This window comes from Magnolia sinica, chromosome 3, assembly GCF_029962835.1.
Source record: "Magnolia sinica isolate HGM2019 chromosome 3, MsV1, whole genome shotgun sequence".
Taxonomy (NCBI): Eukaryota; Viridiplantae; Streptophyta; class Magnoliopsida; order Magnoliales; family Magnoliaceae; genus Magnolia; species Magnolia sinica.
This window is the reverse complement of record NC_080575.1, coordinates 55,565,833-55,577,299: the sequence shown is the minus strand read 5'-3', so window position 1 is coordinate 55,577,299 and position 11,467 is coordinate 55,565,833. Positions and strand designations below refer to the sequence as shown.

At 38.8% G+C, this 11,467-nt stretch overlaps 1 protein-coding gene across 1 annotated transcript; it reads right to left on the bottom strand.

The window, feature by feature from the left end:
• Positions 1 to 4,790: 4,790 nt before the first annotated feature.
• Positions 4,791 to 5,564, bottom strand: LOC131238503 (transcription factor RAX2-like). Its single transcript, XM_058236207.1, has one exon. The coding sequence runs from the start codon at positions 5,474 to 5,476 to the stop codon at positions 5,093 to 5,095; it is 384 nt and encodes a 127-aa protein (XP_058092190.1). The 5' UTR covers positions 5,477 to 5,564; the 3' UTR covers positions 4,791 to 5,092.
• Positions 5,565 to 11,467: the final 5,903 nt, after the last annotated feature.

Genomic DNA, 11,467 nt, shown 5'->3' with positions numbered 1-11,467 from the left:
CTTCACTCACGTAGGAGTGGATGAACAATAAGAGAATAATGAAAATGGAGAGATCTCACCAATCAAGAGGACGTAGAAGCACTGAGACATCGACTGCGCAGTAGATCACCTCTACGAATAGAATCGTCCCTTCCACAAGCTTCCTCTCTCTCTCTCTCTTCCTCTTTTTTTCTCTCTCTCTCACCTTGGACGTGAAAACGCCTTAATTGAATTACTTTAGGAAGCCTTAGCATGCCCCCAAATAACCCTAAGGGACTCCTATTTATAGTTTAGGAAACTCTACTTATGCACCTCCTTTGAAAAATTCCGAAAACCTCCTCAAATTTACGCAGTCCGTGCGTGGGCTGCATAACCCTCGACTAGTCGAGCCAGGGCCTCGACTGGTTAAACAGCACCCTCGACCGATCGAGCAGCCCCCTCGACTGGTCGAGCAACATGGAACTCTAAAAATATATCGTTGTTGGACTTTGAGTCGAGTGAGCCTCGACTGGTCGAGCAGCCCAATCGATCGGTCGAGCAGTGCGGTGAAGCAAGATTTAAGACATCCGTTTTACAATGGGCTGCACTACCTCTCCTCTGAACTGAGGAGGAAAACCCCATCATTCTCTTCCATTGAGAATTAGGTCAATCAAAGTTCATATTTAATTTAATTGCTTTATCTTCCAATTGGATAAGATGGGATGCCAATTCCAATTATGTTCCTTGAATTAAGCAAGGTAGCATCCTGATAGCTACAAGTGGATCCTTGGCACCATAGTTCTCACCTTTAAATTCACAAGTTTCAATCAACTTTATTCACAATTACTCTCTTTTATTCCAAATTTAGATTTAAATCTTTTTCTTCTAATTCTAGTTCTAGTTATTTTCAGAATACGTACAAGTTTAGTCCATATGGATTCAACCTGGTCTCACTAAGTTATTACTACATCACAACCCTACACTTGGGGTTGTGAACAACTTGTAAGTGAGTTACCTGTAAACTCTTTACAACTAATAAAACATACGAGCATCTAGTTGATCATGTTACACCATACTTCATTCAATTATAGTTTCTCTGTATCTGATTGGCTGGCTGCGGCCATGGCAAGAAGAATCTGCTACAATATTCTGGATTACACTTGCAGGTTAATATAATGTATGAGGGTACCATAAATTAGTTCAAAACCATAATAGCTTGGAATCTGCAGGTAGGTCATTACATCAAAACCAACATTACATACAGCAGGTACAATGCTTTTTTGCTTTGGCATGAACGGACAGTCCATTTGCCTGGATCATGGTGATATGAACCTTGGGTTGTGGGATCTCTCTCTTTCTATCCTGAAGGAAACTATTAGGGGTCGTTTGGCACCATGGATTTGGGGAGATTTGAGGGGGTTTCAAATCCTCTCAAACAGGGAGTTTGAAATCCACAGTGAAAGCTTGGATTACATTTTAAAATCTTTCCAAGAGTTGCATGTATAACATGTGTATCACTAGACTATTAATCTATTGGGCACATGGCCCACTAATAATATCCCAAAATAATTAGATTATCAATGCATCACTATAATTACTTTAATATGATAGTTAGCACCATCCAAACATTGTCCATGTAAATTGACGGTTAAAAATTGTTTGTTAGTCACTCGAACTTGATCTTGTGCTTGTGGCCCATTCGAGACTTGGAATTTCATCATTTTCGGTCAAAGTATATATTTCAGTAGGCTTATTGCAACCATTGTGTTAAACATTATATAGGTTCACTAATTAGAGATATTAAAGTTAATTTGGTAATTAAATTCAAACCCTTGTAAGTATACTATGCATAGCTAGTTTTGGATTAAAGTTAATTCTGAATCGAGGATTTCAAATTAAAGGGGTTCCAAATCCACGCTCCCTAGCTGGAAAGTGGAAAGGAAACTTGCACAATCTATTCGAAATGTAATCTTTAGAAGTTTTATTTATTTATTAGAGTTGTTCATGCATCTGAATGGATGACCACTCTATTGCGCGGGAGATTATGATGTCTGTTTATATATGTCAAGGTAAAGAGGACTGTGGGGCACTGACCTTATCTTCCATATTCCTGAAGCTGGCTGGGATAGCCCTAGCTTCTGTTGATAAAAAAAAAATGAAACAATATGCAAATGAGCATGATGGGTCTCATCATCATTGCTGATTTTCCAAGTTGTAACAACTTCGGCCCTGTTTGGCAAATGCCTAAAAATGAGTTGATCTCATTTAGTTAATTGTAATTATGTATTGGAGATCTTGATCTCTAAGATATAATCACTGTTAACATGAACTCGTTATGTACTAGAGACCAAGATCTCTAATACATAACTACTGTTAATGAAAATGATATCTTCTCATTTTTTGGCATCTACCAAACACGGCCTTAGAGTTGTGAATTTTTATTTTTATTTTAAATTTATTTTTAAAGAAAATTTATGTCTATTTTTATTTTTTATTTTTGGTTTTTTGGGTAAGAGCGCAGTTGGTTGCACCAAATGTCATGAAATTTCTTGATTAATCTATCTAATTTGGTGCAAAATATCATGATAGTTGGTGCAACCAAACAATACCAAAGCTATGCTGAGACATACTGAGAATTCTCTTCCATCAGTTCAAGTGGCACAAGCCCTAATGTTGTGTTGCATCAGATAGGTTTTTCATACAGCTTCACCCGCATAAATTTGCAGTGCTGCCAATATCAGTGTATTTGTTAGAGTGCTGCACCACATTAATTAGCAGTATTAGGTTTTGTTTTGCTTTTCTTTTCTCAAAAATAAATAAATAAATAAATAAATAAAATAAAATAAAATAAAAACCAAACTGGCTGTGTGTAATTCAGTCCCTCAGTATGAGCTTGCAACTATTTGCAACGAATTGATTTCGTGAATGTTATTGCTAAATCATTTCAGCAAAATTTCAGAGCATGAACCCCAACATTCAGTAATAACCATAGTTACGAACGCATAATTTCATAATTATTTAAGGTAAGATGTAAAATTCATCATGAGTCTATGATGACAACATGGTCCATAATGTATAATGCCATTCTTTTGCATTACGAAATGCTTGATTTCAATCAGTGTTGTCAAAAGCATTCCAGGCACACACCAAGGAATTTTGGGACAGTCGCCCCTTGTGCGTTGGGGCCCATAGGTGTGCCTGCGTAGTAGGGTTTTCATGTGAGTTATCCTTATGGATATCTCAAGAGCGGATTATTATTATTTTTTAATCACCCTAAAAGAGTGGTAACTTTTAAGAAGGGGCTTCTGAGCCCTCTTTCAGTGATTTTTCTCCCGTCTTTTTAGATCAAAGCTTGGGATCTTCTCCCAAATTTCTTACCTCTTCCATAAACTTATGAGATCTCTTTTTGTTGATTACCTTGTTGGTGCCAAAAAAAAAAATTTGAAGATGAATTGGGAATTTTGCAGGAATTAGAAAATTTAGGTAGGATTTTAGGATTTCGATAATTGGATTTCAAGGTTTAGAAATTTTAGGGCCCGTTTGGCGGGACCGATCCCACGGTATTAGGAGGGATGGGATTGCGATACCCCAGGATATGCATGACGGGCCAAACAGACCCAGTGAACTTGCCCCGGGATATAAGCAATCCCATGGATCTTAAAACAATCCACTGACATCACCATCATTACCTTAAAATTGATCCCTTCCCTTGGTTGGATGGATCGGCAAGTAAAATCCTAGTATATGCCGGGCGTGCCAAACAGACCCAGTGAATCTGTACCGGGATATAGCAATCCCAGGGATCTTAAACCAATCCACTGACACCACTATCATTACCTTAAAATCCATCCCATCCCTCCTAATCCCATGGGATTCGCCCCAGCCAAATAGGCCCTTAGGGATTTTGGATTGGTGAATTTAGGGGAGTTGAGGAAAATGGGAAATTTAAGGTAAGGATTTTTGAAAATTGAAAAATTAGGATTTAGATTCAGGGAGTTTTCTCAAAAATTGAGGACATAAAGTAATTCGATAGATTATATATATATATAGGGAAAAGGTACTATACGCTCGACCTTACGGTAGCATTCCGTAAGGTCGAGCGTTGGCATACTACTGGTCGTCGGATGCCACAATTTTAAATCTATGGAGATCCTCGAGACGGGATTTGAAGGAGAGAGACCGATCGTTCCGGTTACCGCAACGTCCCTAGCCATGCAGACATCTCTCTCTCCCCGTCAATCCCTACCAGGAACCGCCACCCCGTGCAGCCCTCTCTCTCCCTCAATCCTTACCACCAGCCATGCTCGCGTGTAGCCCTCTCTCTCCCTCGATCCCAACCACCAGCCACGTTCGCCTCCACCTCTCTCTCTCTCTCTCTCTCTCTCTCTCTCTCTCTCTCTCTCTCTCTCTCTCCCTCAATCCCGACCACCAGCCATGTTTTTTTTCAGATTGAGATGCTCTAGATCCAAGTTTTTTTTCCCTAAGATGATGATCTCATCCATCACTTGGGATGGTTACGAACGGTAGAAAGTTTGGAATTGGATTCTTGTTTTGATCTCTATCTCTTCCCTTCATCACTTGGGGTGGTTATAAGTAAGGCCTCTGTTTTTTGGGTTTTCTTTTCAGATTGAGTGCTCTGGATCAGGTTCTGGGTCTGGGCATGGATCAGACTCTGGCTCCGAATCCAGGTTTTGGGTTTGGGCAGTGATTTGGGAAGATATCAAGCAGCAAGCCCATAAGGCCCTGTCCCAAAACTAGAACGATCGGCTATAGAATAAGTCATGAATAATGTTTCATACAACCCACCGTAGAAATAGCTATCATTCACCCCCATTTGTACACCTCCACCATATTGTAGACCATTCTCCTTGCTATAGCTGATCTGGCTGCAGCTCCCATCAGAAGAGCTGCAGCTATTCTCCCCTCCAAGCATGTAGGCTTCATCTTTCATTTGATATGAATGGTGTGGATGATGGTGGTGGTGGTGGTGATGTATGGGAAAGCTCTCATGGGTTTGTAAGATGCAGCTGGTAGCATTGAAAAGGTCTGGTGGGGCAGGCATCCCTGTAAGGCTTGTGGGAGATTTTTAAAGGGGTGAGAAACCTTCATAAGGAGATGGGAAGGGTGGTTGCTGCTATGGTTTTCTTTGAGAGGGAAGAGTCCCAATCAATCTCTTCTTTAGCTTGGTGTTCCGGTAGTTCTTGATATCATTGTTAGTAATGCCTGGCAACTGAGCAGGTATGATGGACCACCTGCTTCCAATGGTAGCAAAGAGGTTGCGGATGATTCGATCTTCATCATCAGTGAATTCTCCATGTTTAATGTTGGGCCTCAGATAGTTAAACCATCTCAATTTGCAACTGTTCCCACATCTCTTCAGACCAGCTTTGTGAGGGAGAGCAATCCAATTCCCACCTGTGCCATGTTTCTCAATGAAATCTTTGAGCTTGCAGTCTTCTTCCGGAGACCATGACCCTTTTTTCACATTTGCCTTGTCACAGCAAGGAGCCCTTCCCATATCTGGGATTTCTTTTTCTTTCTTTATGGTTCTGTGTTCTTCTTGATGGGATGAAAACAACACTTTAGAGGGAACTGAGATCTTTCCAAATGGGTTGGTTGGGCTTTTTAATTTATGTTTTTTACTTTACTTTGCCTATAAGAGAGTCACCAAATTTTCATTATTGGATGCAAAAAAAAAAGTATTGTCAGTATGAACCTCGTGATGGTCCTGTGGAATGTTCTTGCTAAATTAAGATTCAAGCTCACAGCATGACCCATTGATGAAATTTCGAGATTGTTTTACAAGAGCTACAGAATTCCTTGAATAGGATCTCAGATGGACGAGAAAAGTTTAGATTACCGCAAAGTATCAAATCATGCATGTGCACGCGTGTAGACATATAGTTGTTTAAAGAAAATAGAATGAGTTTCAAGAATTTTTGCTAACAAACAATTTTCCTTTGAAAAGGATTTTTAATTGTTTGTGCATGCATGTTGGTGAAGAGAGGAAAAGAGCACTGTATTACAGACGGTACAGAATTCCTTGAACAGGATGTCAGATGGCTGAGAAAGGTTTAGTTTATAGCAAGTATCAAGTCATGCCTGTACTGCTATACGTGAATATACATGTAGACATTTAGTTGTTTAAAGAAGATAGTACTTTCTTCTCGAGTTGTCATGTCAGGCAAGACAAACATATCAAGTAGGTAACATGCAGTACATTCGTAGTGGTAAACACACCAAACAGTTAAGTGACCATGTAATTCATTACTTAAAAGGAGGTGCATGGCAACTTGAGATTCATGAATGTTTGTGTTTTTCAAAAGGATAAGGTGCAAAAAATGCTATGTGTCTGAATAGTCAAGGAGGTTTTGGCTGTTCCTAGAAAACCAATGTCCTCCTACACCTTATCTCAAAAGTTCTAACTCTTTCTTTTTTCTTTCTTTACTGTTTATCCTACTACTCCTATAACTTTCAAGGAACATTTACAGGGAAAGATACCATCTTCACTAGTAGAGAGTCTAGGTGAGGAAACTTAACCTTCTTCTTCTGGTGCTATAATTTCATTTGCTGCTTCTGCACCAAAGCTATCAGGTCCCATTGACAATACAAGATAGGAATGTTGACTAGGCTCCAGACCATGATACCGCTCTGAAGCAACTGGAGCACTCTTGTTTAAAGAAGCAGGACGAGTTACAGAATGCACAGATTGTCCTTTTGTGGCCCGTAGCTTCAATTTTTTGTAGCAAAAAAAATTAAAAATTTTTTACTACATGTTTTCTGTTTCACTGTTTTGCAGCCATTTTTTCCGCTATTTCAGCAGTGGATCACACTTCGTTGTGCGATGGAACAAGAAGATGGATGGTGTGGATCATAAAACACATGCTTCTGGGTGGCCAGCCCTGAAGGAGTGCACTGTCACCTACAGCTACGGTTATAATTCGTAGAAATTAGTACTGTAGCCATAGGTTCCAAAGATATACATTTGCAACTAAAACTAGAACTAGGGCTACGGCTATAATATAGATAGCCATGGCCAAAATCCATAGCTATTTCCTATGTTAAAAATTTATATAATAGTAGTACTTTTACCATTGCTGGTACATGACCTGATAGACCATACCCAACACCAGAGAGACATAGGACCCTAGAGATCTGTATAAATATGCGGTCAAACATGTTCACTGTGGAAACATAACAGTGACATATCCATACAATAACAAGATAACATTTATTGTAATATATTTCCTTTTAGATCCATAAAAGCAAAATCTAAAAAGATGAAAGCTGAAACAAGGCTATGATGGTGGAGATCACTGACTCCTTTTCTAATAAAATTCAGATTGATCAAAGAAAATAAAAATGGGACTCATTTCTTCTTATGCTACTGAATTCGCTTTTCAAGGGCAAAATGCTTGTAAAAATGGGTTGTAGGTTAAGTTCGCCTTCAACTAGTTGTAGACCAGGGCTTATAAGTTATAAGGTTTCATTATCCTTAAATAGTGTGCCAACTAAAGGAAATTTCTGAAGACCACTGAATTTTCTAGATTATGGACAGTGAGAAGCATGTCCATCATTGGAAGATAACAAAACAAAATGAGAATTGAGAAGTATTTCTGCACTAATAAACAAAACCATAAATATTTCACCACTTTCAAGATCTCTAAATTATAAAACATGATATACCTATAAAAAAATAATAATAATAATAATAAACACTCACACAGAACTTGATGGGCGGTCAGCCGCTTTTTTGGGTCTCTAATAAGCATTCTCCATCTTTTGCACTCTCAAAGATACTAGGCCATGGGTCGGATGAAAAGTCAAGGTCCCCATTCAAAACCTGTTCAAATATTCCTTGCTCGGATTCTAGATCATCACAAAGAAATGGAAAACAAAGTCAACCATTGTTGATAGAATCACCCAAAAACTTGACTCCATATTCATCTGGGTCAAGTTGACTCAAAGACTCGACTTGACTCGACTCAATAGTTAATAAATATAAATAAAAAATTCTAGAAATACTAAGGAATATTTTAAATAATTACATATCATGTAAGTATTGAAAATTTTGAAATAAGAAATGAAAGTCATAATAAGGTTGCTAGTAGGGAGTGTCTTCCTGATATATAAAGTTGGCGGGTTCAATTTCCATGTTCCTCATATTAGTTTATTTTAATCTTTATTATTATTATTATAAACTAGCTTAATAGGATGAGTGACTCGCCAAGTCTCCATGAGTCATGTCGAATCGACCAAGTTTTAAGTTGACTCGATGAATTTTCCTAAGTCAGGGCCAACTCGGTGCCAGAACCGAATTTCCTAAAGACTTGGCTCGAAATCTCACCAAGTTGAGTTGACTCGGCTGGGTTTCAAGTCGAATCCGTGAGTTTTTGAACTATGGTCAAAGGTGGGATTTTAACTTTGTTAGTTGGTGAGCGCGAAGAGCAATCATGTATATATTCATTTCTTTCAGCATTAGAGATACTTTGAACAGCACTCAATTTACTTGCTCCAATTATCCATAACAACCCATCCTTCACTTTTTCTTCCACTTGTGTTGGGAACTGGGAAAACTGATTACCACAAGAGTCAAGTGTCACCAGTGTTCTTGTGCCCTGTCTCCAGTTATATCTGAATTGGGTCCTTTTTTTGATTTTCCCACTCCCGAACTTGCAGGCTATCTACAGTGAAGCCCATCAGATCAACAATCTGGATTACCATATTGTGGGATCCACATATGGTAGATAAGGCCCACCCACAGATCATATAATTCCTCTCTAACACCATCAGGCTACCTACCAGTCATGGCTCTGAACACCCAACTAATTCAAAGTAGGTGTGTCATGCAGAAGAAACTTGCAACACAATACAATACTGTCCATCACAGAGAAATGGTAAATTCAGTGTTCTATGTATTGTTGATATCACCCAACATGTTCAATATTGCCGGTTAGCAATACAATACTGTCCTAGAGTAATAGAATCTAACATATCAAAAATAATATTATTGATACATACTGATATATCATGATATCATGATAGAGATAGCTACCAGATTAATAAAGTAATTACTAATTATTTAAAAAAAAAAAAAAAGTAGAATTACAGCTTCTCATGGGAAAGTAGAACACTGAAAGAAGAAACAAGGCCAAAGGATGGGGTCACCAAGACTCATGATCTGATGAGGTTTCCATGAAATGATGCTGACATCACAGTGGGGTCATCCCACTTCTGGTGGGATAAAGAATTCATAGGGTCAACTGTTCTTAATTTTCAATAAGTAATGTTATTTTATGACATTCTTAGGGAGTCTTAGTTGATTCCAGTGCTATTTTTTGAGTCTAGGAAGGATTTCTAGATTTCAAAGTTTTTAGGCTAAAAGTGCATTTGGTGGCAGCTTCTTTTTTCAAAGCAAAAGCCATTCTATACTTTAGAATACCTTCTACTCTGTAAGAGAAGCTGCAAGAAGTAGCTTCTGGTGGTGTTATCAAATTCCCTATAAAAGCAGCTTTTAAGTGTTGTAGTTCCCTTACAGTTCAAGGGACTGACATATGTATATGGACTTTTTTTTGTTTGTTACTTTTTTTGTTTTGAACATGGAACCAAAGCTCCTGTAACCAAGTTGACTTTTGTTTTTTTACTTTTTCTTTTTTGAACATGGAACCAAAGCTCCTGTAACCAAGTTGACTCTGTTTCACTTGAGAGCGAAACAAGTTACCCCTCTGTTCTTTTTCTGCAGCTGAACCTCAGCCAAAAGTATATATGACTGAATACTAATTTATGGTTGGTTTTGGCTCCCTATTTGGACTTCTAGATCTTATACTTACACCATTCATTTCTATCAGTTCCCCAACTGCTTGATCAGAAAGAGCATAACGATGTGGGCCATGGCTAAATGGATACGATGTAGATTGCACTAGTCATATCTGTGGCCCCACGAACTTTTGAATTGAAAAATAATGCATTTAAGAAATTCAATAAATATACAGTTTATCAAGAAAATTCTGGATGATGAGCCGTCATCCGCGCACTAAAACACAAAAGCTACCCCCAAACATACACTGCCCCACTTGCAAACCCATTTGTATTTGTTTTTGTTTCTAAAAGAATAACAAAAACAAAAACAAATACAGATACAAAAAATAAATAATAAATAAATAAAACCTAAAAAACCAAAAAACAGAAATATAGCAACCATATTGGCCTGGTGTCCGAACCACAAAAATATACAGTGCGGCCCACCAGATGAAGGGAAGAGATAGAGATCAAAACAAGAATCCAATTCCAAACTTTCTACCATTCGTAACCATCCCAAGTGATGGATGAGATCATCATCTTGGGGAAAAAAAAACCTGGATCCAAGCATCTCAATCTGGAAAAAAAAAAAAAAACGTGGCTGGTGGTCGGGATTGAGGGAGAGAGAGAGAGGTGGAGGCGAACGTGGCTAGTAGTCGGGATTGAGGGAGGGCTGCACGCGGACGTGGCCGGTAGTAGGGATTGAGGGAGAGAGTGCGCTGCATGGGGTGCGGTTCCTAGTAGGGATTGAGAGGGAGAGAGAGATGGTTGCACAGCTAGGGACGTTGCGGTAACCGGAATGACCGGTCTCTCTCCTTCAAATCCCATCTCGAGGATCTTCGTAGATTTAAAATTGCAGCATCCGACGGCCAACAGTATGCCTATGCTCGACCTTACAGAATGCTACAGTAAGGTCGAGCGTATAGTACCTTTTCCCATATATATATATAGTAAAAAAACTCAACTTATATCTATGAATAATTAAATATTCTATTTATGATATGCTTTATATATATATATATATATATATATATATATATATATATAGGAATCTCCAAGAGTGCACCTGGACGTTTCAGGTACTCTAGGGGTAGGTGTGCCTAATGACTTTAACTACACTAGTTTTAATTGGATCAGATAGTTCATAAGATAGTACACATGAGTTGAAATGTGACTACACTGGTTTTGTTGGATATGGGCGCATGGGGCCCACTTGTGGGCAACCACCAGTACGAGGATCCCACACATTTTTCCCTTCAAAATTACTCTTTCAATTTTCTCTTGGAGATTCACAACTGAATTTCAAATTCAACAAGAACAGATTGGGATGAGGGAGACATCGGATGAGATGTAGGAGGATTCCCCTGTCCAAACTCCCATATCTCCTGATTCCTCCCTTTATAAAAGGGGGAGGGATTCCCTCGTTCAAAGCATCCCAAATCATGGGAATATCCTGGAGAGAAAAGAGAAAAAATAATATCCATTTGTCCATCAGGCTTCCCTCTAGATTATCTAAGCTACTAATCTTAATTTTGGGGCCATCTTAACTGTAGAATCAGAGGGATGATGAGATTTTTTCTGCTCTGGTAATGGTTAGGCAGACCGCTGGACCTAGATCGTCCATCTTTGGCTTTGTGCGAAGGTCCTGAAATCATACATTTACTATAAAATCCCACGGGCTTACACACCAACGTTGCCACCTGCTTTTGAT